Source organism: Ixodes scapularis, unplaced genomic scaffold (genome assembly GCF_016920785.2).
Source record: "Ixodes scapularis isolate PalLabHiFi unplaced genomic scaffold, ASM1692078v2 PGA_scaffold4__175_contigs__length_147842914, whole genome shotgun sequence".
Taxonomy (NCBI): Eukaryota; Metazoa; Arthropoda; class Arachnida; order Ixodida; family Ixodidae; genus Ixodes; species Ixodes scapularis.
Genome location: NW_024609879.1, coordinates 124135013 through 124162399, shown reverse-complemented (window position 1 = coordinate 124162399; position 27387 = coordinate 124135013). Strand labels below are relative to the sequence as shown.

Genomic DNA, 27387 nt, shown 5'->3' with positions numbered 1-27387 from the left:
GTCGGCGCACGGGATTTGCCACTCCTCCTCACCCACCTTTACCCCCCTGACGTTGGTAAACTTGGTAAACGTTGGCTCCTTTAAAGGGCAACTCCGCTTCATTTTTGATATTTAGAAAACTACGTAGCCCTCTTCAGTATCATATAGGAAGACCCCATGTCAAATATTACGATCTAATTCCGTTTATATATTTAATAAACTGGCCAGCAAACCTTCAAGCGAGCCAAGTCGCCGAAATCTGCCAACTCTAGCGTGCGGCGCAAGGCGCAATCATCAGCGCAGTCAATGCCACGGAGTTGGAGCAGCCGACATTGAGCCACTACGTCAGAGGCATGACTACGTCATTCTCACGTTTTGCTTGTTTTTACTTCTCAGAGCGAAATTGAACGATGACGTCATGAGTTTCTCCATTCGGTGTTGGCTGACCGGGCGTTCACGTGATCACCGTAACGCGGATGCGCTAGTTTGCGCTGCCCTGCGCGCTTATCGGTCTGTTTCTCCGCTCCCCTTCTCCTCTTTCGTCTTCTCCCCTTCCCCCTCTCCCCCGGGCCATCACCGTCCACGCTATGCGAAGCGACCTGCCCGCGTCCAATAAAAAAAAAAAAAAAAGAAAGACCTGCCCCCGTCGCGTGTTTTGTTTCTCGCTCCCTCCCGAACGTCACAAGACCACGTGGTTCGAAGTGACGTGGCCATGACTCTGACGACCTGAGACCAATGTTGCCTGACGCAACCGAAGTTTCGGTTTCGGTTATCAGCTGATGTTTAAATTAGGATTACATAAATAATATTCCACATTTCGCGAATCCGAAGACGTAGAGTTGTTTAGTAGTGCTTTGTGAATTTGAATCACATGTAAGCCTAAATTGAGCGGAGTTGCCACTGATCTCTATGACAATTGCTGGATCGCGTTTGCCCGCTCCGCGAATGCGGTCACTGGCGGCCATCTTTAGGTAGAGTTATATCACCTCTAGCCAATGTAAGCTGCTGCAGCCGCTATCATCCATGCATGGCAGATAGCGTTTTGGCAGGTGGGTTGGCAGGCTGCGATCAAAATAGCGTGGGTGATATTGCGTGCTTGATTAAAATTATTTGACGAAACATGTTTTTGAAACCCGGCGTGAACAGCAGTCCGGTTTTTGAGGACCTGGTAAAAGTTTCACGAAATCGCAGCACCGGAAGAAAAGCAGCACAGCACGTATCGAAAGTCGCATCGAAAGAAGCATCGAAAGCAGACGACGGTACGGAGTCTGCTTTTGATGCGAGCTGCGCTGCTTTCCCCCAGTACTGCGCTTTCGTAGAACTTTTGTCGGGTCCTCAAAGATGAGGCTACCGTTCACGCCGGGTTTCAAGAATCTGCTTCGTCGAACAACTTCAATCAAGCACGAAATGTCACCCACGGTACAGTGTACTAGATCTATGGCTATTTTTATGGCAGCCTGCCGCCATTGCGCTGTCCGCCATATTCACTGATCAGTGGCCATATTACTATGATGGCTAGAGATGATATAACTCTACCTAAAGATGGCCGCCAGTGACCGCATTCCGCTCCATAGGAGGAGCTGGTCAAACACATCAGTGGTCAAACGCGATCCAGCAAATAGACATAGAGATCAGTGGGAGTTGCCCTTTAATCTGCCATTTTTTGCACCAATGTTGCCAACCGTGTATAGTGGATTTCGCTAAATCAAGAGCACTGCAAGAACATCGCCGCAAATCGAAACTACGCTACGCCTGTCGGACGTAGTTGAAGGGACACTGACAGGGTATTTATGCTCGCTGAGGTTTTTAGTTGTACGTGACATATGAGAGCTCAACTACCCAGAACAGAATTTGCGCCTCGAAATTCGGTTTCTTTCCGCCCGAAAACCGCCGATCAAGAACTGGCCGGTTCGAGTCTCGCTCACTCTCTTTTTCGCGGTCACGGGCCGTTTTCTAAGGTATCGATGCGACCACCAAATTTAATCGAAGTCGTGGGTCACTGAAGGCACACACTCAATATTAAAAATAGAAAAAAATATGAAACCCATTTTTTGTGGCTTCTAAAAAGCTGTAAATACGTTGATTGAAAAAAAAAAAAGTTCCACAGACAACCGGAAGCATTCTGTGCGTGCGTCGTTTCGCGTATCGTGGGACTCGCGGGGCCGGCGATGGCAGCGGACGACGGGCGTGGGATCTCTATTTCAGAACTGTCGTTCGCGGTACCGGCGAATTCTGTCTACCGTTAAAAGAGAAATTTGGGACTGATCAAAAGAATTGGTATTCATCCCGTACGACACGCACGGCCACCAAGCCGATTTGCACGAAGACGTCGCCGAGCCGTCGCTCCCTTCTCGTGGCTGAAGACATCGCTCCCGCAAACGTCAAGCACGACGTGTCTACTTCGAGTTCAATATGCACGCGTACGATTTCTTTACTGGGTGCGAATGTCCCCAAAGCGTGGTGCTTCCCGACTTCGACCCGGGAGTGCTCTTGCTAGAGAAAAATCGACAGCAAACTTTTCAACTTACAGTTTACCGGCTGAATTATTACTAAGGAAAGAGATCCACCAAGATAGCGATGCCCCAGTAGCTCAGTCGGAAAGACGTCCGGTTCATACGCGGTAGGACCGGGTTCGATCCCCCGTGAAATTTTTTTTTTTTTTTTCAAACATTTTCCGATGTTTACATATATATATATATATTTTTACAATCATCACTGAAGAAACAAACAAAAAATAACAAACTAATGTTGTGGACGATACTTCGCTGAATTAAATGGTATGGGATTTCCGTTTTGACACCTGCGAGCTCAATGTAATCACTTTCCACAAAATGCAAGGAGCGTATAAATCAGGTAACGTCCGCTTTCCGAGGTGCCCGTATATGTTCTACAGGAATTGCAGCCAGCCGTTGGTCCCGATCCCGTTGATCTTTCTGAAACTCTGTCGCACAATGCCACTTTTTTTCGGATGCAGGAAATGTGAGCCAGCTGTTCACGCAACATCTTGGGTGTATTCTTTTCGGAGCCGATCATGGAAATTCACCACGGGCACTCACTGCTCATCTCCAACTCCTCAATGTACAAAACAACTCATCTCGGAGTACAGAACAACGAACGGAACAAACATAACTGCAAAAAAATCGCACGGCGAGCAGTTCCCGACGCCGCATCGCACGCCGCATGTCCTGTCGTCTGCTACCGGAGAGGAGAAAAACAAAAAAAAAAAAAACGCACGGTCGGGTGTAGCCACGTGACTTCCGCCACTCACTCTCTTCTCTCCACTTCTCCGACCTCCGTCGGGTTTCGGTTTCGGTTTTGAGCAGTTGCGTCTTTTGGCTTTATTAAAAAAATACGCTACTCTGTTGCAAAATATTAAATGGGTAGTCCTCCGACACCATAATGAAGCGCCTGGCAAAAAATAAAAAAATTTTTTTGGGGGGTGTCAGTGTCCCTTTGAGGAAGGGTGCGAAGGATGTTGCCACTCGTGCTCAATCGGGCTCGGCAAAAAGCGAGTGGTGCGCTTTCGATGTCGAGTAGAGATATCGCAGGATTGGTATACAAAGCGCACTCCTTCTCCGCAAATATCAAGCGGCGTGTTTTCGACGATTGTGACAACGTCGACCTACCGGTTGCATGCGCGGACGTCAAAAGGCTAGATTCTAAAACACAGGCGACAAGGTAAGAAAACTAGTTTCGCGTTCAACTAAATTGTTACGACCACGCGACACTCTTGGGTCAGATTGCATTTGATAAAATTGTTCTGTTTGGGCAGAGGCACAAGCGCTGCTGTGTTTGACGACGTGGACAAGTAATAAAAGGACGGAGCTCGTTGTTTCGAAAGTTCCTCGGTAGAATTCACGCTTACAAGTACCACCAACCATTATTGTGGAAACGTGCAAGACACGTGCCACGAGCGGGTGTTTCTATGCCATTCGCTTCCAAGGGCCGCTCATTTAGTGCTGCGCCGTCCTTTGTTTCTAAGGGAAGCTCGAGACAATGCCCTCGTGCACTGGCGAATTTGATGATACCTGACAGGCAAGTGCAAACACACCAAGGGGCTTTAGTTGTTTCTGTTTCACGTCTTAATGCTTTGATTTTGTCATGAACAGTTGCTTGATTGCATGCCGAAAATAAAACAACCTGGCTCTCGAACTTCGATATTGATGTGGAACCGAACCGCTAACACAAACTTTCAAAATTCACTTTTTTTTTTCTCTCCGTTTTTAGTTCGTCTGTGGGTTTTGACTGGAGTTTGTCCAGGACTCGAACATAAACCGTCTGTTCACAAGCTCGTGTGCACACGTAAATAACGCCAGCAAGTAATTTCACTCTAAATAAAAACAACAACACGACGATAAAAACTTACTTCATGTACAAATATTTTATGCTGTACCAAGTTGATCTCTGTTATGAAAACCGGCGTTCAGGCTAAAATAACAATAAAAAAGCTATATCTGGGGATTAATAATTAATATTTCAATCAATTTTTATTAGCACAAGAAATCAAGTCTGATTCGTTCGATCAAGTATCTTCGCTGTCTGGGAGAGTCGGATATGTGCATCATTAATTTTAAAATTAAGCTATGCTAGGGTTGAGCGTGAAATCGACGCGCGACAGAGACTGTTCGCGTTCGACGACTCGCTGCATCTTTTATTTTGCGGATAGCCAGTGGACGCGGAAAATATAACAAGCGCGATATAATTCTGGAACAGAGGAAACAGGGGCCGCTAATGTGAACATAGAACAAACAAAACCCGAACCGGAAGTGTACTCGGCTCCCTGTCATGGCGGCAGGAAGTGGCCCGAATACCATGTACATGTGCACTGATCTCAACCATCTCAACTCTGTATGCGAGTGTGGCGAGTACCAACGTTGGCGAATACCGCAAGTGCCGCGAGTACTCAACAATCAACATTCAGTAAGTACTCGCATAAAAGCCGCATCCGTCGAACTGAGCTGGCTGCGGTATCGGGACATTCTCGCCGCTAGGGACATCACGCTGGGGATCAAATTTCTCTACTGCGGCGAGTCCGGGTAGTCGTCTGCTGCCTTCAAACTTCGTTTCTGTGTAAGAAAGAAGCGACATTTCCCAATTTACGTCCCATTGATATTATACTAAGCGTTTACGGAGGCAATTTTAAGCCTCCTGAATTACTTTTGATGACTCGTTGCACCCTCGTTCGTTCGGACGTACTCGTACGCCTACATTGGAGAAACTTCACCGGCGAAAGGCGTGAGCATGGAACTCGTAGAGCTGCACAACCATCCAGAATACCTCGATGCCTGCTGCGACATTCTAAACAGTGAATGGAAACGAAGCTACACTGCTAGGTAAGTTTATCGTAATCACTAGAAGGCTGCTCAGGTGATTTCATTCGAAGAAATGATGTGGATTTCGTGTGAATGGTCATAACGCTGCTGGTTTCGCTACTACTGTTTATCCTGCAGACAAAGATTGTGCCTTTGAAGCTTGCAATTGATGAGTGGTAGATTAGACTGACGCCCTTTCGTAGCACACTCACAAACACTCGGGAAACTAGCTGTTCTGAAAAACTAACAAATGTGCGATCGTCGTTGCGATCGTTGATATACATAAAAATGTCTCCAAAAGGTGGATCGTATATAACCCTGCCACCGTCTCGATTACCGTCCATCACGTCATGTCACGAACATCAGGGTCGGCATGCACAGAATTATGTTCAGGCCATCGATTTGCGTATCTGTTTCGGGCATATAACACTTTTCCCTGCGTGTTGGTCGAAACATTTTCGTGCCTTCATAAGCTATTCAAGAAGTTTCAAAATGGTATTTCTGTACTACATATTGTTTTGTATTTACCTTCGTGTCTCGGCTGCTTTCCAGATGTTCAGTAGATATGTGCAGAATTAATTTTGGTGTGCAGTACCAGAGTCAGCCTGAACATCAAAACAATCTTGCCAAAACAAACTTGACCGATTATTCGAGCGAGTTGAACGACAGATTACATTCCCGCTAAGTATCAAAGAATGATAGCTTGACCATAATTATATTCGGCCCATCACGTTTGAGGGGCTTTCTCCCATAGGGTACTGTCGAAAGTCCCTCCATGCAACACTGCACACATTGCACGGTGGGAACCAGTTGGCTACGGAGCAAAGTGGCATGGTTTCGGTTTCGATCAGACAGCCGATGTCTGTACTCATCCAGCCAAACACGTGAACTTCCAAGCCTGCGTAACTTTCCTTCACGCACACGCGAACACGCTTGCACGACAGGGGGTACCAGCAGGGAAGTTGCAATTCATCGTTTTAGATTTGCCTACTTTTGCCCAAGATCCGGCACATCGGAAACCAAAAAAAACAGTGCCAAGTTTTTTTTCGGTATCTCTCGGCAATGCCCACAGTATTGTGCACTTGTAGGAAGTCGCAGCAATGAAAACGCAAGCAGTGCGCTCTGTTACGACACAATGATCATGACATCTTGTGGCCAACTGGTACCTAGAATTCATTTTGTGTCACCATGCCACCAGGGCACTTTGATTCAAGAAAAGATCTAGTAGCGAACTCAAACAATGCTCGTATTGCGTACTGTTCCTTTCTTTGAAGCACGACACAGAGCCACGAAACTGGTGGGTCGACACGTTACGACAGTGGCAGAAAGATACGCTGCCTTCAACTAAGTGTGCCCGTTTTCTAGCCAATTGTGCGGGATACATTGTACGAATGTATGCGTTTTGTAGACTGTCCGCCTCTTTTCTTCAGGGCTCATAGTCTGAGCAAGTCAACCAGCAACCTGCCAGTTTCGTTAGTGCTGGTGCTCAAATCGGAAGCACAGACACAAGTTCTTGGCCACGCCAGAGTGTGCAAGGTGCTGCATGATGAACAAGCCTGCTTCATTGAGTCAGGTGAATGATCAGGCACCTGGGTGATTGGCTGAACTTGAATGATTTGGCGTTCGATTTGTTCGCTCAATCATTACAGTCATCGTCATCCCAGAAGAAAGAGGAAAAGGGCTTGGGAGGGCGATCATGAAGCTCACCGAAGACTACGTCCGCAGGTACGCTAGAGTTCCGATTTTGACGGCGGAATTTTAAGGTGGGCGACGTAAACTGAAATCTGTTGGCGTCGCCACCCGTCGCGGGCCTGTCCATTTGTTTCTTGTACCATGCAGAAAAGGCTTCACAAGGTGCCACCTCTCGACGCACGACAAGCAGGAGTTTTACGAACGGATCGGGTACTCTGTGAGCAACCCTGTGTGTGGGGTAACTTGCTTTGTGGGCTTTTGCCTTGTAATCATGTAACCTCGACCGTAACCATAATCCTCTGAACATGCGTTATCGTAACTTTTCAAAGACATGCTGCTTTGACATTCTCTGAACAACCTCTAACAGACCTGTGCAGACGTTAAAAAGACGAAGCAAATGTTTAGAGAAATAAAAAGAAAAAGCTGATAGCCTTATTTCAAATGTCGATAGCTACGAGATGGCAGTTAACGTCGACTTGTTATTTTGCAGGTTAGTGGAAGTGTGGACCGCTTAGGCCACTTTGAGAAGGGTCTGATCAGCCAGAGAAATCTTGCACCATCTCCAGCAAAGCTACATCTTCCGGCAGCCCAGACAAGCCAGAACTGTGCTGTACCACCGCCCCCACCAATGCCTGTGATGACTCAGCCTAAAGCGCAGCTTGGCACAGGACCCGTGTGGATGATAAAGATACTTTGAGAGACGTGAACACAGCCACACTGGCATTTCTTCCCTCTCAAGCTATTTGCAGTCAGTTCCTCTAAAAATAAAAATAAAAACAGCATTGATTGCCACACAGGACACACTCAACATACCCTTTACTTGTGCTTATGTTCACATAAATATAAGTACTTCTAAATTGTGAAACTTCGTACCTCAAGCTCCAACTCTAAAATCACACTAGATCCGGCAACTCTGTGACAAACATGACTTGACGGACAGTCTGCGAAACCCTGTAGTGCATCCTCAATCATGACTCGGCAAATGTGCGTGGCTTGGCAAAGCTATGTCTAAAGTACTTGTGACGTTTTCGTCCTCTTCTCCACAAAATACCATTGATGGGCATCATAATGTTCTTTGTGGGAATGCCGTAAAGATGACAAGAGATAAAGGAATCTTCTTAAAAGCAAGAAAAACAAAATAAAATGAAAAAAACTCATGCCATCATTGACTGCCGAGCCTCATCCTGCGGCTGATGTCCATTGGTTTCGTTCATGTCCAAGTTGATGAGCTCGTGTTCTAGCTCAATGAGGTGGTGGTCTTTGATATGAGGCGCAAGAGATCTCATGGCTTCGGCGAGCTTGAGTAGGTATTCGCGGTTTGGTCCGCTGGGGCCTTGAGCCGTTCGGATCTGCCTGGCTATGTCTTGGATACTGGCTGGACCGAGGTAGAACGGATTGTCCCGGTGTGCCACATAGATGGTCAGTGGGAACGGTTCCAGGGTGCTATCGCTCTCTGGATGGAAGATCACTTGCACCTGGGACATATTGATAGAACGTCATGAGAATTATGTGCCCCATTCACACAAACGGATATTATGGGGTGTCTACAACGGATCTTAGTGCTGTAAAACGAGTTACAGAAATCGGCACCGGTGCATGGAAAGCTCTACCTTTCACCAAAGTTGCGTTTGGGTGGTGCACTTTATCTGGTGGAAGTTTAAGGTGTAGCATCCTTTTTGTGAGAAGTGAGACCAACAAACTTGCCAGAGTCAACAGCGAATGTGTCCACAGACAACAGAGTTAGCAATATTTGCAACTTGTGATGCCAGCTGCCAGGTGCAGTGTCAAAACACTTGGAAATGACAGCTTGAAAGTAAAGTAGCAGAGTACCTTAACATAATATGCGGCATAAATTCACAGATCAGATTGAAACTGATGGAGCTAGTGCTTCAGCCTATGGAAAAGCATAGAGATGTGAGCATATGCTTATGCTATCGGTGTCCTTAACAAAGGTATATAGCTTCACACTCTTGCCAGAAATTTTTAAAAGTAGGTATTGTTTCTTCCTGATCTAGAACACTGCAGAGGTGGGACAGCTACGCCAATCGTGCCATTTTGACACATCCACAATTTCTTGCACCAAAAGCATGAAATTTACCAAAATTGTGCCATGCTGCACCAAAGATCACGGTGACGCTAGATTTAGCGGAAGGTGAAAGTTAGGTTGATAACCTGGGCTATTCCATTGCCAGGTGGCGCAAGCGGCTGTCCGCAGAGCCTTATCCAACATTGTTGGAGTAGTTGAGCTATGGAACTGCTCATAGACGCTGCTTGCACGAGCAGTACCCCCCTCACTCACCAAGACTCGCTTCCCGTCGTTCGACACGCCGGACAGCTTCTATGGTAACTGCAGTGTATTCTCTGGAACACATATGTTTTGAAGCACAGCATCTAGATGGCGTTCTGCTATACCCTATTGAACTCGTTATGAAAGGAAAATCTAGATGGCGGTTCAAACGACGGGAGGCGGGCTGAAGTGAGGGAGGGGGGTACACCCTCTCAATGGGAGTTTTACAACTGAGGTAATCTAGTAACATTGGCCGTATCTGTCCAATCAGCTGTATCTGTCCATTTATTCATCCATCCGATGGATTCGATGGACACATTCATATATCCAAACCGTCGTACCGTTGCATCATACATGCGACAATGTATGAAGCAACGTAGCGTTAATGATCCAGAGTCGTGCCTCTTTATTTTAACCAGAATTTGTTTCTTAAATAAAATATATATCTGTGCAATTTCACATATTTCTCAGTAAAGTTATATTTGGTACTTTCCAACACTTGTAGTACAAGCCTAGTTTCCATGAATTGTTACTCTGTGTACAACTGGCTGGGATGCTTTCTTAAAATGATGTCACAGCTTACTCCTAAGGTGCTCCAGCAAAAAAATTTTAGCTTAGTGTTCCAAAATGCAGAATTTTCAGCTAAAACAATTGCTCCAAGTTGGTCAGTCCCACCCCTGACACCGTGGTAGTTATTAAAAATATAGAAGAACAAAGCTGAGGTTGGGGACAGTGGCATCCACTGCCTAAATGATTTGGGTGCTGCCTATATTTTTCTACTATAGAAGGTGCATCTGAAGGAGGACACTGTTTCTAATATTAAAAAAATATATATATTTCGAGGCTCTACTTCAATGAACAATCAGTTTGGTTTAAATGTGGGACATTAGTTGGCAAGGATACTGCTGTTACTTTTTGCTTGGTTCAGCCTACCAGTATAGCAAACAGATTCACAAAACATTTTCTCTCTGATATGAATATCACTCGGTCACAAGTGCTGTACACGTTGCAACAGCGGAAGTTCTCTAATGGATTTGCATGCATGAGCTCAAACATGCAAACATCCAGCTGCTATAGGAATGGGAAATGATGACGGCAACAGCTGGTGCAAACAAATTACTAGATGGCATTCGGTTAATTACAGGAAACCTATGTCGTGGTAAAGTGTTTGTGTATGGGGATAAATGGAATTTGAAAAATGACAATAACAATTGCATGGACTGGTATAGGTAGATGGTATATTCTTTTAGTTAGAGGAATCTATGTCATAGTAAAGTTTTTGCTTGCAACGATGAACGGAATGAAAGAATGACAAGAATACCGGATGGTATTCGGTTGGTCAGGGGAAACTATGTCCTAGTAATTATTTTGCTTATGGGGATCAACAGAATTGAAACACGACAACAACAACTGCACAAGCTAGAATTAGCAGATGGTATTCGGTTGGTCAGAGGAAACTACGTCGCAGCAAAGTTTTTCGCTTGTAAGGATCAACAGAATTGAAACACGACAACAACAACTGCACAAGCTAGAATTAGCAGATGGCATTCGGTTGGTCAGGGGAAACTACGTTGCAGCAAAGTTTTTTGGTTGTAGGCATGAATTAATCAATGGAATACTAAATTCCGCAAAATTTGGAATGCCTCAACTCTTGTGGGAAACGTTTTGAGGTGTTGCAGTCCATCATAAAAGTGTGAAAATTTGGGAAAAGGCACAGAGTAGGACATCAATTAGACTGAAATTCGTCAAATGCGGGTACCGAAATGCACTTCTGAGAATTCCTTTTTGAACGACTTGAGCCCTTGGTCATAGCTAGGGTGCTGTGTTTGCTGGTACGTACAAACCCAATAAAATCTGAAAAACGCTCCCCGGTAAAAGTACCGGGGATTCCGATTTATCCCTAAAATTCGGAATTCTAGAACCGCCATTCGGAAAAGCTCGTCGGGTCCTTACTTTTCTCCCAACGTCACATTTGTTTGTAATGGCTGTTTCACACATTTGTGTTCGGCTGGCTGTGTTACGACCGCTTAATTGTGACTGCTCGCAAGATAATGCAGTATCCCTGAAGCATATATCTCCACATTTTTTTTAATGCATTATTCTTTCACTGCGGGCTTGAAATATTTCTGAAAGTGTTACACTAGTGATCCGTTTCTCGTAGACGGCTCGCAGATTTGATCTCGCAAGCACTGCAAAAGCTTCAGCCTTTGTAGTTATATGCAGGTCGGATGTGATCCACCTGCCAGATGGCATCAGTGTTTTTTCTGGTTGTAAGCAGTCGCAAGTCATCGTAACACTGTGAGTTACGGTCAAACGCAAGTGCGTGAACCAGCACTTTAAGGGTCACAAAAGGATTGTCTACTGACCCTTTATCAGAAAACGGAAGCAATGTTCTTACGACATGAGCCCGAACACACACTTTGTTTGGAGATTCGGCTTTCAGACACGTCTTCCTCCCAGACATTCATTTATCTTTTTCCGGCTCTGTTTCGTTTGGAGATTGAATCTGCTTGCCATTCAGGATGATGAGTACCTTCGTGTGACAGAAAACAAGTGAAAAGCTCCCCGGTAATTGGGCCGAACAATATCTAGTTCTTTTTAAAGCAACTGGCAGGGACGGCATTATCATCTGCGAGCTTTGCCTCTTAGAAGTTAGCATGGCTGTTGGAAAGGGTCCCCTCTACATCTTGGAGTACTGGACGGCACGTTTGGCTTTGAAGTAGAGCTCGTCTCGAGATCTCTACATGTGTATCTCTGTGTGAATTATTTGACAAATTAATTCATTTTGTGATATGTTAATTTCTCGCTTCGTTGCCTAAGACGGCTTTACTGAACTCTGTTCTCTACTTAAATTTAAAAAAAAAAGAAACGAAAAAAAAAGAAAAGCTTAAGAATTTTCTGTGAGCTGAACGGAAATGCTGATCAGAACTCCGAATTATCAATAAAAACAATTAACTAAAAACAAAAAAAACAAAAAAAAACACCAATTCTGTTTTGTCATAAGATAAACTCCGAAAAGGCAGATCCGTAGCCATACATAGAGCATGGTCACATCAGGTGTGAAACCTTTAAAATATTGAGCACATTATTAAGAGCTCAGCTAGCAAAATAAAGAAAAGTTGTGCACCTTATCATATCCATCTTTTTCTCTAAAGTCAAGATAGTACATGACTTCTTGGATATGCTTTTCCGGGATCTCGTAGGCAACACCCCACACACAGTCCTGAAAGTACACAAGAAAAAGAAGAAAAAAAAATTGTACGAATATATTTATACATATATTTAAATACATACATGAGATATACGCAACAACAAAAGAACATACCTCTGGATCGTTTGAAGGTATTATTGTGACCACTCTGCCAGGCTGCAAAACAAAAAAGTTCAGGTAAAAACTTTTGTCAGATATTCGCACATCGAAGCAGACCTTGAATGACACGATCCAACGCAGCAAGTTTTTTCCCCCGCAATGCTCCGTTACGCAAGGCAAGTGCTTCCTCTACCTTTGCGGCGGTTCACTATTTTTAAACCGGTGCGGGAGGCCAACATAAGCTGAAAAAAAAAAGTGTCTTTCTCCAAGGAGAGTACAAGTTTAACTACTTTCCGTGGTGTGTACTCACTTTCCCGGGCACTCCGCGGTGATCTTCGCTGGCCTGCCAAAATCGCCGCACGTAACCCTTCACGTAACCGACCACTCGCCGGCTGTGAGGAAAGTCCGCCTTCCACATTAGGGATCCGTACCCGAAGACCCACATCTTGCGCCCGACCTAGAACTTCTGGGAATTGCGTAAAGGAAACATCGCCGACGGATTTTAAACAGCTTCCGAACAACAGCTGTTTCTGCCGGAGCCCCTGCGGAGCGCGGCGTTTGCGGAGAGGTTGGACAAACGAAAACCGAACGTGACGTTTTTGATCACGTGACACGCGCGCACGTCGCAACTGAATCAAATGAATGGGGTTTCAACATTGCAAAATTCCGGGAGCCACGCACGAAGTTTTGTAGAAGTCGTGTCGCGTTTGTCTATGTTTCAAAGTTTATGGAGTCATATTTTTTTCTTCTGTTTTGCAGTGTTCACTATCGAATCATAATTGGTTTCGTAAAGTTGTCCGCACCGTGCATCAGTTTTCGAAACCGTCCACGAGGGGGAAATCTGGCCGCCGGCTGTGAACAAAAATGGCTGCAGCATGAATTTTGGAGGTGTGCTTCGTTGTTTCGTTTGCGGCAATGTTTTGAAGAATGCCGGACCACGGAACATTTTCGCAGCGACTCAGTCGGTAAGCAATAGTCTCGTTTTCTTCCAATGAGTGCAATTCATTGATGTTTCGGCGAGGCTTACATCGTCCTTTGAGCGCTTCTGCTTTGACCTTCATAGGTAGCATCAAGCTCATTCATTCGACGGTCAAAATGAAATGCAACGCTTTTGGTTTCAATCAAAAAAAAAAAAAAAAAGGATTGTTGTTATTTCTTAAAACAGTAGAATCCCCGCAGTTTTCCTGGGGTGTATCACGGCTTTTCACAAACGCTTTATCAAGAGAGTAAGTACTACTCTGCCTGGTACCGGCGAAAATGAGTAAAACGAACAAATAATCAAAATAGCAAGCAGTCTTCATGTAAAGATACAACCATGCATATATATCACCACATGTCAACCTTTTTTGGGGTTTAGTTTGATATTTACGATTTAGAAGCTAAATTCTAGTAGATTGTAAAACCCCTCTGTACACCGAAACAGTTTTCTGAAGCGGTCCACGCAACACAACTTGCATGCAACAAAGGCCATGCAACACAAATTGCATCAACGGCCTTTATTTTATGCACATGCGATGTGGAACCGACGCTCTATCATGAATCGCTGTTTAGAGAAGCTACACTACGGAAAGTGCTCATCTCTCAACATGCCAAAGCTCTCCTGAACCAAAATAAATGTACTACTTATTTTGTTTTTTATAATACAATTTTTATATTGTATCGTATAAAAATTATATATTGTATTATATTACGCCTTTTAGCGTTATAATTTATTACGCTGGCAGGCGCTCTGCGTAAGGGTTTTCAGCTATCTGCCTAACCCCGCACACCACATGTGCCCCTTCCAGTATGTGAAAATAAAATTATTATTATTACTAATACAAACACAAGGGCTGTAGACGCTCCACCTCCGAATTCACGGTGGGAAGTGGTGTTCACTACACTATTCGGTGTGAATGCACAATTTGTGAAACGTCACAGAAAGGCAGGGGCATCTGCCAGCACCCTTCCTTCAAAACTGGCACCCTCAAAAACAAAGCTCAGCTTAATGCTCATATACCTTTGTGCGATGAGAAGAGTTGGAGCCTCTCGTGCAGTTCTTGTGTCGCCACAGACCAGTGAGTCTGATCGACAAAAACGAAATGTGGTTTTTTGGCCCGCACAAATAAACTACCGTAGAATACCACACATCCGCCCATTCCACACTAAGCGCCCATTCTCAGATTTGTAAGATCTGAGAAAATATGCACAGTACACCGATATGTAACATTGATGACCGGACAAGCACCCGACCCCCATTTTTTCGCGATTATCTCAAAATTTGGAGTGGGCGGCTTGCTCTGTATTTTACGGTATGCATCGCAGAAAGCTGGAACTCTGTGAGAGTGACGCTAACGGTAGTGACAGTGTGCGAAAGTTCGAAAATGTGACAATGTGTACAGTATATCACACCTAATGCTAACCGTATGTTAGGCTACCTCAGGCGTAACTTTTCATTGGCACCTGTTTCCCTCAAGTTGATTCTTTATAAAACTCTAGTTCGACCGAAGTTAGAATATGCAGCCTCTGTCTGGGATCCCGGACAAGCCACTCTCATCACCGCGTTGGAAGGCATTCAAAATAGATCCGCTCGTTTTATTCTTTCTAATTATCATTAAACATCTAGCGCAACTTCTATGAAATCTACTTTGTCACTTCCGCCCCTCTTCCTGCGACGTAAGCTTTCACGCCTCTCTTTATTTCACAAAATTTATTTTCATAACTCTGTGCTTTGCGACAAATTAATCACTCGTCCCTTTTATATTTCTGCTCGTCGTGATTATCAGCACAAAGCTGAGGTACCAGTCGCTATCACATCTACATTCCAATCTTCTTTCCTTCCTCGAACATCCCTCGACTGGAACCACCTTGCCGTACCAATTGCATCCATAACTGACAATGTGCTTTTTAGGTCTGCTCTAGCCAATCTTTTTTTATTGAGTGTGAATATCGATACATTACAGTGTTTTAATCCCAACTTTGCTCTCTCCCTGTGTAATGCCTTCGGGCCCTGAGGGTAAAGCAAATAAATAAATAAATAAATACAAAGTAAAAAGATGCAAGAGAAAAACTAAAAAGTAAAAAAAAAAGGGTACTGATGTAAACCTAAGCTTAAAGGGACACTGACAGGGTATTTATACTCACTAAGGTTTTTATTTGTATATAACATATGAGGAGGAACCCTGAAACTGGGGGGGGACAACGGGGGCTTAAGCACCTGCTGTCATTTTCCAGGGAGTGCTGGGCAATATGCTGAGCCCCTGTGCATTTGGCTCAAGGCCTCCCTCTACCCCAGGGCCGAATTAAGGTACGGGCTAAGGGGGCTGCAGTGCTCATCTCCGGAAATTAGGAAAAACAAAATAAATAAATATGCTAGTCTGTTTTAGTTCAGAACAGCTCAGATCTAAAGGTGGAACAAAACTAAGAGGAGCCTCTGGGCTCTGGCTTTCTGATGTCGTGCCAATCCCCTCCCCCCCCCTTTTTTTTTCTTCGACGGGGAAGCGGTTTTTCTAGACGAGCTGGTGTTTGTGAGCTCTTTGTAAAAAACTGTGCCAGAGCAACAAAATGTAAGCGCTGCCTGCCACCCTCCTTGTCGGAGGGAGCAAAGCTGTCGACGGTGGCGGTCCCTTTGAGGTCTCTTCTAATTGAAACCAGGCGGAAGGACGTCCACGGAGTTCTCTATTGTACTGGGGCACCCTCGATGCATTGTACGGACAGTTGTTAGTTGGAAGGTAAGCAAGTGTTGCCAAAGGCTACATGAGCAACATACACGTTACACATTTATTTTTTTTTGTATATTTTTGGTCTTTTAAAATAGTTCCATATGGAAAGTTTCCTCCGAAACAACAAGTTTAAAACAAGCAAAAAGAAATATCGGTGAGCCTCCCGAAGCATTCTTTTCTAACCACTAACAAGCGTATCAAGGAGCCGGCTCTTGAGATGTCCCCTAAACTTTTTCGAGGCAGTGACTGCAAGCAACTGCTCTGGAGCCCGTGTCTCATCTGCCAGTGCGAGACCTTTTCTGCCATCGAGTGATATGATCGCTGCAATTTTGTTTTGCGAGCCTCTGAGGTACAACTTTTTATTCTTAGGTTAGAGCAGGGGTGGCCAAGCTGCGGCTCTGCGGCTCATGGCCCCTAGTATTCCTGACACCCCCATCCTTTCCCTCCTCCCTCTTGGTCACATGACTACTTCCCCAAGAAGAGAAAAGGAGCCAGTTTTAAATTGAGACAGGTTGCGGTTTGTTCCTGTGCTACCGCTACCATACGTACATACAGTTGGGCTGCTTTTGACTTGGATAGATCTAAAGGTTCAAGTTTAATTTATTGGTCTAAAAAAAGTTTAGACCCCCCCCCCACCCTTTTAGAGCGCAGCTCTTAGGGGCCCGTTTCCGGCTTGAGCGGCGTCGGCGTCGCCGTCACCGTCGGCGTAACCGCGCGGTGCATTATGGGTAAATTTTCCCGCTAGATTTAGCGGAAAAATATCTCCGCTAAATCTAGCGTAAAAGTTTTCCCCGCTAGATTTAGCGGAAAAAATTCCCCGCTAGATGTAGCGGAAAAATTTCCCCGCTAAATCTAGCGGAAAATATTCCCCGCTAAATCTAGCGGAAAAATTTCCCCGCTAAATCTAGCGGAAAAATGTCCCCTCTAAATCTAGCGGAAAAATTTCCCCGCTAGATTTAGCGGAAAATTTCCCCGCTAAATCTAGCGGGAAAATTTTCGCCGCTAGATTTAGCGGAAAAAATTCCCCGCTAAATCTAGCGGAAAAATTTTCCCGCTAAATCTAGCGGAAATATTTCTCCACTAAATCTAACGGAAAAATTTCTCCGCTAAATTTAGGGAAAAATTTCTCCGCTAAATCTAGCAGGAAAAATGCTCCGCTAAATCTAGCGGAAAAATTTCCCCGTTAAACCTAGCGGAAATATTTCCCCGCTAAATCTAGCGGAAAAAATTCCCCGCTAAGTCTAGCGGAAAACTTTTTCTAGGGGCTCACGTGACCCTTCAAGGTCACATGACCCCCCCCCCCCCCCCCCCCCCGCCCCGAGAACAGGTAACCCTCAGTACCCTTCCCTCCTCCTCCTCAAGAGCTGCGCTCCAATTCGGTGTTACAGGGAGTTGTAAACGGCTTTCATTTTTTTTTTCTTCCTTTACTCTACCCTTGGAAGTTCAGTGGTTTTGTTTGCGGCTCTTAGGCTGGGTCAGCTTGGCCGCCTATGGCTTAGAGTAATACGTCTAAATGGCTGCAAAGTTCTAAACTACTGAACTTAGAAGAAACAAGACCACTTCCAAAACTAATGGAAACATTTTACCCTTAAAACAGAGCGTGTAGGAGAGGAGTTTGAAAATACCTCCTTGATCTTCAAAAGAGATGCCCATGAATGTGCCAAAAATGATAGAGTTTGCTATATCACAATCACATTTAGTCTTACTTATTTCTAGTATTATTTGTATGCAGAAGTCTGTTAGTTTGGGACACGAGAGTTCAGTTATTAGAAGAGGGTGGACAAGGCGGTTTGAGCCCTTAATACTTTAACCATCAAGATTACTTTGCTGTATGTTCTGCTTTATTGTTTAAGTCCCCATATGCAAGATATGAGTAAATAAGCAAATTAAAAAAAATAAAGTCAGTAAATAAAGGGGTCATGAGAGGATATTGGGTTGGAATGTTGATGACTTTGAAGAGGCGTGTTCCTCCTAGTCTGAATGTATGGGCACACGGTATAGGTAGTGATAGTAACCCTTCTTTAAACCTTAAAATATTAATTTTTTTTTCACTCCCCCCCCCCCTTTTTTTTTCCCCTTTTTTTTTTTCAACCCCTAGCCCCCCCAAGTAAAATACACTTCCGGGGTCACTGCATATGAGAGCCCAACTACCCAGAACACAATTTGCGGCTTGAAATTTGTTTTTTATCTGCCCGAATACCGCCAATTGAGAACTGGCCTGTTTGAGTCGCGCTCACTCTCTTCTCCGTGGTCATGTGCAGTTTTCTATGGTTTAGACACAACCACCAAATATAATCAAAGCCGTGGGTCATCGAATTCACACACTCAATATAAAAAATAAAAAAAGAAATATGATACCCATTTTCCATGGCTCCAAATACGTTGAAAAAAAGAAAAGCTGCACAGCTGCGTGATTTTTGCCAGCTCTCTCCTCCTCCATATCTCTTCCTCCCCAGTTCTGCTTCAAGCAGTTGGATTTTTTAATTTTATTAAAAATAGATGCGACGCTGCAGCAAAAAATTACATTGTGGGTGGCTATTTCAGTGAAAAAATCATTTGTTAAAAAGAAGAAAAAAAAATCATTGTTGTCTTTCCAGGTTTTTTTTGCTTTCGTTGTAACCTTCCTCACGACAGTTTTATAAAACTGTGCAGGCACTACGGAACATCTCGTTCGGACCGCAGTACACGAGTGAGCAGCAGGATCAGGTCTTGCGGATCCTCAACCACTCGTCCGAAAAGGAACTGCAGAAGCTGTCCATCGGGGCCTCGAGTATCCTGCGCATTCTGCACCATCGGGAGGAAAATGGTGGCTTTGAGAGCATTGACCACGTCCTCTCCATCCGGGGCTTCCAGGAGAAAGGGCTCAAGAAGATCTGTGAGGCTGTCCTCTATGGGAAGAAGCCTCAGGTGAAGAGGCCTGACAGGACCAGCATTGTCCCTGCCTTGTCCCAAGAAAGGATACAGGTAAACATCAAATCCCTATTTTCTTTTTTTTTTCTGAGATTTGTTTGCTATGTGCATTGAACATGTTGACTTGGAAGCTGGCACACTTTTAGCCTGAAAAGTATAGGGTGTAATTCATCCCAGAGATTGCTCTCAAATCGGCCAGAAAATCCAGTGCCTGCTCGTAGCGATGTAAAATTCGAATCGAAGGAGTATTTTAGTGATAGACTTTATGTTGTGCAATTTCGAGGTGAAATATCATCTAATACCTCGGGTTCCATGTTTTCAGATAAATCCAAAGAACTGAAAAAAATATCCACCGGTAATATTTTGGTACCGAATTTTGATATGCCAATGCCTCTCTCCCCCCCCCCCCCCCCCCCTTTTCCACAGACACACACACAAAAGAAACAAGCTGTATTTTAGAATTAAGTTTGATAGGCACACAGGGTCAAATGTCCTGCCACCACAGTTATCTTTCCAATCTCGGACCCTTGTCAAAAGGGGTCGTACCGCTTATCTCGTCAAGGTTCATTCAGGACAACAGGTCATTGTACTTTCGGGTTACGACAAAGGCCACTGTCTTGGTTTTCTGTTCGGGCGATATTATTTGTGCTTTAGAGAAGGAGAAATTGTGTTTTTGTAACAGTGAAAACTATGAGCCTTAGAGATTGCATAAAATTGGGAAGAGGAGCAGTTGAAACTTCTCCGTTACCTTGTTTACCACTCCACCTCGCGCGGCAGCAGTGTAGGTTGATGGAAAGGGATGAGTACGAGCTTACCACCGACTATTTCCAGGAGTTTAGTGATCTTAAGGTACCGACGCCTATCGAAGTAACCCACGCTTGTGTGCAACTCTTGTCGTCGGTCAAATTAGTATTGCCAATGGTAATGACACCAGCGCCAAGTGCATCTGAAGACACATTAATTGATACACGTGTATTTTTATTTATTTTATCTAGCACAAGTTTACACCCGGATATTATTCATTTATTGATTTGTTTTGATAGGAAACACTGCAAAATTAAACTCAGAATTTTGGAGAATGGGGAATCAAACAACAAAGAACTCCAATAAACTCTGAAGTCTCTGCATAAACTCCGAAAACATAGAATCCTACTAATACCGTTGCCATGGTCAGTGGCAAACAACGATGCTGACGACCAAGTTACCTGTTGGGCTTGTGGCGCCATCTGCCAATGGGCGCAGTGAGTGGACGAAGGTGTCTCTTACTTTTGATCGAGTGCGTCATCTGCTTGCTGCACATGTCGGGAGATGGCGCCACAAGCATAACCTTCTGTTAACTCTGTCATCTACACTGTCACCTGCTGTTGACCAAGGCGAGGTTGTTAGTCAAATTTTTCGCAGGAAGGAGCTACTGGATAACCCTGGAATATTCCCGATCTGTGCATATTCTTGATTTTTTGTGCATTGTTATTTCCTGGTGGGTTTGAAATGATTCTGACAACCTTATGTGCAACCATCTCTCATACATAGTCTGTAGATTTGATTCTACAAATACTGCAAAAACTTTCTGTCTAGTCGAAAACATTCCAGGGTCGTTCGATGGATGGTGCCACTGTGCTCTCATGCCATAAGCAGCGTCAGACAGTGACAACACAGTTGGTAACACTCAAATGAACACTCATGAGCTAGCCTTTATGGTGCTATAATAGTGGTTTGTTCAGTGCCAAGCTCAGTTGGGTGCCACATCGAAAAGTTTAGACTTGCCAACTCTTAGTGGAAGGACCTCTTTCTGCACGTATGCCATCAAGCCTGTCGAGAACTTTCTCTGCGACAGTCTTTCCTTGTTCGGACTAGTGCCGGTAATGAGCAAGGGGACGACCTCTCGTTCCAGGAGGTCGCCAAGGTGCTTGCAGTGGACGTGAGCCCACCCTACATCACCTGGGCTCACCTGACTCGAGACAAGCAGATCTTGTCGTGGGAGAGGACCAAGTTCCTTGACGAGAAGTCGCGGCACCACCTCCATTCCTACTACAGCGCCGTAAGTGGTTAGTTTTCCGTCCGCTACGGCACAGACTTGGTTTCCAGGAGTGCTTGGGCTACACCAGGGTATCTTCAGGGGTCTCCCAAGCTTCCAGATTTCTTTGGCCGTAGGCAAAGTATTCTTCTGGCTGTAGCACCGTTTTGCAAGATCCGAGTCATCCATCAGTGCATATATATAGCTATGTGCCAAACACCCTCTACTATGGGCACTAATGCTTACAAGGTCTGTAGCATTTCTACATTGCTTTGCGTATAAATATTAAAACCTGGTGGGATCCCTCATCCATCAGTCGAGTGATATGCATTCCTCAAGATCGAGAACCCCTGCTACGGAGTTCAGCCGCTTCAGTACTTCCAATTGCTATGGCACTTTCAAGTGCTCTGTCACCCTCAGTTGTTATGTCACTTTCTTCTGCTAGGGCGCTTTCAGCTGTAAGGGTGCTTTCAGTCGCTCCAGCACTTCCAGCTGTTCCAGCACTCTTAGCCAATATAACAATTTCAGTCACTGCAGAACTTCTCAAACTAAGTTTCGTAATAGCCAACGAGCAGAAACATGAATTTGATTGGCGGCTGTCAGAATTGTGATTGCGGATGAAAAAGAGGGTAAGGCGAACATTGGAAACCGTAGCCTTTCCTGCGTTAAAAGGGTACTCCGGCGTTTTATTTGTGGTCTGATTTGCCTGAAGATTTGCTAAACACACCAACAAACATCACTGAAATAGTACCCCGAAATATTAGGCCGAAATAATACTTTGTTGCAAAGTTATTGAATTTACAATTTTCGTCCTCGTCGTGTTTTTGAAAGTAAAAGTCTCCACTGGCAACAGTGAAAAATAATGCGAACGGTTCACTCTTTGAGTCGTAGGATTTGTTTCCAACGAATTACAAGCAGCATCATGATGTCAAATGAATGCTTTGGAAGCTCGCTCCAGCACCCGCACAGCAGCACGAAACAAGTGCTCGGCGCAGTCCATCTCTTAGACTGCACGCTCGACTGCCGAGCCTGCCCGCCACCGACGTCGCGGTGCCGAAAGGTGCGAGTACGTTTGAATGTTGGTTCTGGCATAATTTTTATTTGCCAGTTCCACAGCAACTATTCAGAATTTTTGCGACGCTAAATAGCATACTCGAACGGGTAAAGGCCGGGAATTCAAAAAAACAAAAATAGTTATTCAGGGTAGCTCAAAAATAGCCGGAGTACCCCTTTAAGGACATGGAACTGTTTGGTTTTGGCTTCAAGTATAGAGCAGCGGAGACTGTTCTTGTGCGACGACGACGACGACCAACGCTCACGACCAGAGATGCGGCTTTAAAAATGCTATACTCCATTTCACCTTAGGACGGGCCGCAGTGCACGCTACAAGCCATCCAAGCCAATCCAGTGCCGTGCCAGTGTCGGGTGACCTTCAAGGGGGGCACAGTGACACGTGGGAATGCGTAGCCATGCGATGCGTTTAAAGCGTCTTCTGCGGTCCGTCCTAAGGTGAAACAGAGTATAGTCCTAAGAGATTAATAGAATTCTGCAACCCTGCCCGAAAACAATGCGGTCGGTTGACGAAGAAGAGTAACTGGTTAGACGGCAGGTAGACGGGCGGACAGATGGATGGGCACGACATGGCTCTAAAAATACGCGGGACCTAAGAACGAGGAAATGGCCATTGTTTCTGACAAAAGGGCTCAGAGAGAAAACTGCGTCGCTTGGATGACTCGGCGTCGGTGGGGTCATCCATGGTCCCCTTGAGCAATAAGGAAGTTCCTCGAAATGTTAGACCGAAATTCAATTGTTTTGCGGATGTGTAGCAATGCGCGCATCTGGGTGTTCTTGTTCGACGGAGAAATCCCCTACATTTCACAGAGACGACTTTATTTCGGCGTGTGCCCATGTAGAAATAAGAGACTTGTCGTAATTGCTGCGTCGGAGAAATGTACTCAGCCTCATGTCTGTTAACCGCCCCCAGAAATATTTTCTAACGTGTGTCAATAAGCACACATTTTGAAAAAATGGTGGCCGGGGTATTGTCATACGGAAGACCCAAACTCGACATTTATTTCATAACCAGCCAAGAAATATCTTTCATGCGTTTGTACGGACAAGCGTAAACGTGACGACGGGTCGCGCGCACGGGTGTCGTGTTTGGATTATCGGTTTTAGAAAAGATTATCTTCTTTTTTTGGTCAAGTCCCCGCAAGATAGAATTTGCTTACAGGGGCTGAAAAAGTTGCAGCGAAGCTAGCCATTGCGAAAGGACGGCCCTCTCGTTTCCATTGCTCGCGAGACTGGACTAGTAAATGCATCCGGGCTTAATGACAGCGAAGCAAACGTAGACCTTGGAGAGGTGGAGGGAAGGATACCGCATTTTATGGACCATATTCCGTATACCATATATGCATTTGAAACGTTGAAGCTTTATGTATCACAGACTATCTGTGGGTGCGGTATATACAAGGCTTTTTGTTTTTTTTTCTAGATCGTTCATTACGATGCGACGTGGTGGATTTTAAGATGGGTAGGGGCATGCGTTAATGAGGGGGAGGAGCAAGCAGCGCACTGCACATTCTGTCTCCCTACCTTATCTGTAGGATTAGGATAGATAGATAATTTGATTAAGTGCCTGTCGACAGCCAAGTGGCCTAGGCAGCAGTGCACTGTCCAGTGAGTGAATACACAAGATAACTGCGTGTTTCTGAAGTAATAAAATCAAACAATGTCATCATCTAAAAACAATGCATTTTAGGTTTGTTGCAATCGTGTCATCGGACAGATTGATCGCACGTTAGGATGCATCTAAATTTCTTTTCGACAGCTTCTAGACTTCCACATGTAAACACGGTTCAGTTTCGTTCTTGTCTTCTTCCTCGCCCTTTGCCCAGTATATATTTTGAGTGTGGAAAATAGAGAAGGTGTCGAGATTTTGGCTGGACATGAAAAGATCCCCACGCGGTCCAAACATATCCTGGTCCCTTGTCAAGGGGTGCCAGACGCCGTCTGTCGTTTCGGCACGTAAAATCCCCAAATTTGATCCGATGCCGATTCATTCATCTATTCATCCACACCCTCTCCTGCGCGGCTCCTGCTCCGCCCTTCCACGAATGTTGATAACTCGCATAAGCTACGGCAATATTTTTTTCTTTTTGTTTACGCATGTCGGAGCAGGTGCAAGAGGTGCTTCCGTCACTCCCGGTGGCAGACCTCTACGTGGTGGAGCAGCGCCCGACCAGGCAGAAGCAGAGCTCGGAGAGTCTGCACCTGCGGACGCAGTTGGCCATTCAAGCCATGCTCGTGGCGCTTCTCAGCCACGGCAAGGAGCACCAGCCGCAGGTGAGGGGCGGGGCCATCTGCTAAACCTCTTGGCGTCGCGATGTTTCCATGCCTGCACGGTTTCCAGAACACGTCCTAGACCGGTCCGTTCACCGCGTCCTCAAAAGCGGTCTCTCGATATCCACACGACATCATCGTTGAAGTGTCGCACCGTGGTCGACTGCGATGATCCCGACAGTGTCGCAGCGGATGTTGTGGATGTTTAGCGGGTCGCCCTCCAGCTTGACGGTCAGCGGAAGCTCCGGCGGCCAGTAGTCGTCGTGCCCCGTCGCCGGTCGTGCTTTTCCAGAACTTCTACGCCCGACTTTCGGAATCGCGGCATCCGACGGCACGACGCTCCAGTCTTTTCGACGTCGTCCGTCACCGCTTCGAGACGGTTTTGATGCGAAGGCAGAATGGGACGCTCGTTCCGGGCGTCGTAGTACGAGGCCGACTCGTGTGCTTCAGTGACGAATGGACGCCGTTCTCCGCTCCGTCCCGGGAAAATCAACTCCAGATGGGAGGTGGCAATATGCCCGGCGTCGACCGCTTTGTGCTATGTTGTCGAGCCTAGCGTAGCTCCTACGGTGTTCTTCCGCGTCTCCCTTGCGCGAGAGTGCAAACGAGACGGGAGAGGCGGCCGTGTTCTCGAACCGGCGTCGGCGCGGTGAAAGCCGAGATGGCTTCGACGGTGTGGTACAAAATGGCTGGATGCCGAGCGTAGACACGAATTCGAACGACGTTGAGGGCTCGACAGATCAAACCGACTTTATTGTGAACCTCAAAGACCGGGTTCGCCCGCTCCGCCGCCGTAATTTAGCTAAGGTGACCATTAGTTTTCTGGAAATGGCGAAGAGCAAACTTGGCTCGGTCGAAGGTGGCAACTAAGAAAAAAAATTTTCTATGGTTACAAATTATGCTCATGTCACAAATTATGTTTTCCATCAAAAAAAGAGGAGAAAATGTCTAGCGCAGTATTTCTCTTACGATTCCAAACTGCATAATACCTATTTCAAGGGGGAAATAAAAAAATAAATAAAAGAAATTGGTTGTGTGAATGTTTGTGCAGCAGGAAGTTAGTCTGCCTCAGTGGGTGTCTGGTGTCTTTAACGTGGACCACGCAGTAATGATACATACATGACTGCACGCCGGTATGATACTCATCCAGATTGAAATGGGCAGGGGTGGGGATTGAATCCAGGATAAATGGGTTTTGCAGCGAAAGCTTTTGCTCCACCTTCTCCGAGCTGATGTGCGCTAGCTCGCTTGGCCACTGATGCTCCCCATCTCAGGGTAGACATCTCGAAATATAAGTAATGTCTTGGAATCGCTCCCAGCTCAAAACGAATTTCGTGACACAGGTGTTGTCTTTTACTTTTTTGGCAATGGGAGAAGTTTTTTTTTTTTTTTTTGGTGCCGTGTTACAAAAAAAAAAAAAAGAACATTTTCTTTGCAGAATTTGGTGTTTCTTTAATGGCTGGTTCCTTTTCAATCTACTCGGCACCTTTGAGCTACACTCCCAATTGAAACGAACGAAGAACCAACAGTTACTTCCTAGTAATTTTTTTCCGGACGACAATGCAAGTTTTCAATAAAATCCCGGAGACGACACTTTCGGCTCGCGACGAACGAGCACATTGTTTTTCCAATGCACTGCTCGCACAGAAGTCGCATCGACGGCCATTGTGGTGGTCTGCCTGCCGAGCACCTACCTTCTGGTGCATACGTTTTGCATTCTGCAACCTTGTTTTTCTCGGCGAGAACAAGTAGAAATGTCCACCAGCCGAACGCGACGATGTAATGTGCAAGCCATGCATGGCTTTTACAGTGCTAGCCGAGTCGAACTGCGGTTGCCCGCTTTTCTGACCTTTTCAGGTGGTTTCCATCAAGTCGGCCGCTGTTACCCAGTTGTTTCAGCTGAACGTCGGGAATGAGAGGATATCCGGCCAAGAGACGCTGAACGGGCTCTTCGAATCTGGCGCCTTCGCGATCGAGAAGGGGCTGAGGACGTCCTACCTCCAGGAGAGCTCGGTCAACCGAGAGCACCTCTGCAACGTCCTGCTGTTGGCCCATGCCTTCTACCTCTTGGTCGAATCCTAGTGCAAAGTGTGACTGTGCGACCTTCCGAAAACAGTTGCCTAGGTAATGCATTACTGCCTCTCATTTGGGTCTTTGCGAGACTGTTTGCGGAACCGTAATAAAGACATTGTGGTCGTTACAATGGCCTCTGAAAACTGGCACTCCGTGCTTTGTGCAGCGATTGGAGATTTCCATTGAGTGCTATCATACAGAGATCGACGTGGGAGTGACAAACGTGATGTTGCTGGGCGTTACGTCTTCTTGACCTTCACATTGGTGCAGTATTCAGCATCAGCATTGGAAAAGTAAATGTCGGTGTTTGTTGTTTCCCGGGCTGAACACCTTACTTTGCAACAATTAAAGTCTCAATAAAGCGAGTGCCGCCAAAGGTTGGGGCTTGATAGTTCGCCTTTGTCCCGTCAAATGTCGTATAAAAATAGCGATACAATGGCCGCAGCTTCTGTTTCCGTAATCTTGCGAGAAATTGCATGGGATTGACTTCTGCGCATGAAAATGGCGAAACGGTGGCAGCGCCGTCATTTGCGTGCAAGAGATTGCATGCAATCGAAGCGGCTCGGACTCTTGCACAACAGATGAGACATTTCCGGAAAGTCGCGCAAGGTCTGGAAGCAATCTCGCCACACGGCACGGGGAATCATGAGGCTGAGCCAACGCATGGCGGGACTACCACATACATCTGCAATAGTAAATTTTGATGGGTCTCCAAATGCACTCGTACTACCATATTTGGAAACATTTATCGCAGGATTGGACATGTT

General features: G+C 45.5%; 3 protein-coding genes across 3 annotated transcripts; 2 read left to right on the top strand and 1 right to left on the bottom strand.

Moving 5' to 3' along the window:
- Positions 1-4965: 4965 nt before the first annotated feature.
- Positions 4966-7804, top strand: LOC115315735 (N-alpha-acetyltransferase 80). Its single transcript, XM_029975031.4, has 5 exons — positions 4966-5312; positions 6722-6864; positions 6941-7016; positions 7131-7221; positions 7474-7804. The coding sequence occupies exons 1-5, from the start codon at positions 5221-5223 to the stop codon at positions 7678-7680; spliced, it is 609 nt and encodes a 202-aa protein (XP_029830891.3). The 5' UTR covers positions 4966-5220; the 3' UTR covers positions 7681-7804.
- A 326-nt stretch (positions 7805-8130) lies between these two features.
- Positions 8131-13157, bottom strand: LOC8027719 (putative glutathione-specific gamma-glutamylcyclotransferase 2). Its single transcript, XM_040221797.3, is given in 6 exon segments — positions 8131-8458; positions 12398-12493; positions 12596-12637; positions 12698-12759; positions 12762-12822; positions 12891-13157. Coding segments are annotated over 6 exon segments (717 nt in total). The 5' UTR covers positions 13026-13157; the 3' UTR covers positions 8131-8137.
- Positions 13158-13410: 253 nt separating this feature from the next.
- LOC8027714 (transcription elongation factor, mitochondrial) lies at positions 13411-26752 on the top strand. The gene is made up of 5 exons (XM_029975030.4): positions 13411-13545; positions 18934-19245; positions 21083-21229; positions 24386-24550; positions 26405-26752. The coding sequence occupies exons 1-5, from the start codon at positions 13456-13458 to the stop codon at positions 26627-26629; spliced, it is 939 nt and encodes a 312-aa protein (XP_029830890.3). The 5' UTR covers positions 13411-13455; the 3' UTR covers positions 26630-26752.
- Positions 26753-27387: the final 635 nt, after the last annotated feature.

Coding starts and splice junctions, on each gene's coding strand:
- LOC115315735 (XM_029975031.4), top strand. CDS start 5,221: ATGGAACTCGTAGAGCTGCACAACCATCCAGAATACCTCGATGCCTGC. Junction 5,313..6,721: donor AAACGAAGCTACACTGCTAG/GTAAGTTTATCG, acceptor TCTTTTCTTCAG/GGCTCATAGTCTGAGCAAGT. Junction 7,017..7,130: donor ACCGAAGACTACGTCCGCAG/GTACGCTAGAGT, acceptor TGTACCATGCAG/AAAAGGCTTCACAAGGTGCC.
- LOC8027714 (XM_029975030.4), top strand. CDS start 13,456: ATGAATTTTGGAGGTGTGCTTCGTTGTTTCGTTTGCGGCAATGTTTTG. Junction 21,230..24,385: donor TCCATTCCTACTACAGCGCC/GTAAGTGGTTAG, acceptor ATGTCGGAGCAG/GTGCAAGAGGTGCTTCCGTC. Junction 24,551..26,404: donor GCAAGGAGCACCAGCCGCAG/GTGAGGGGCGGG, acceptor TGACCTTTTCAG/GTGGTTTCCATCAAGTCGGC.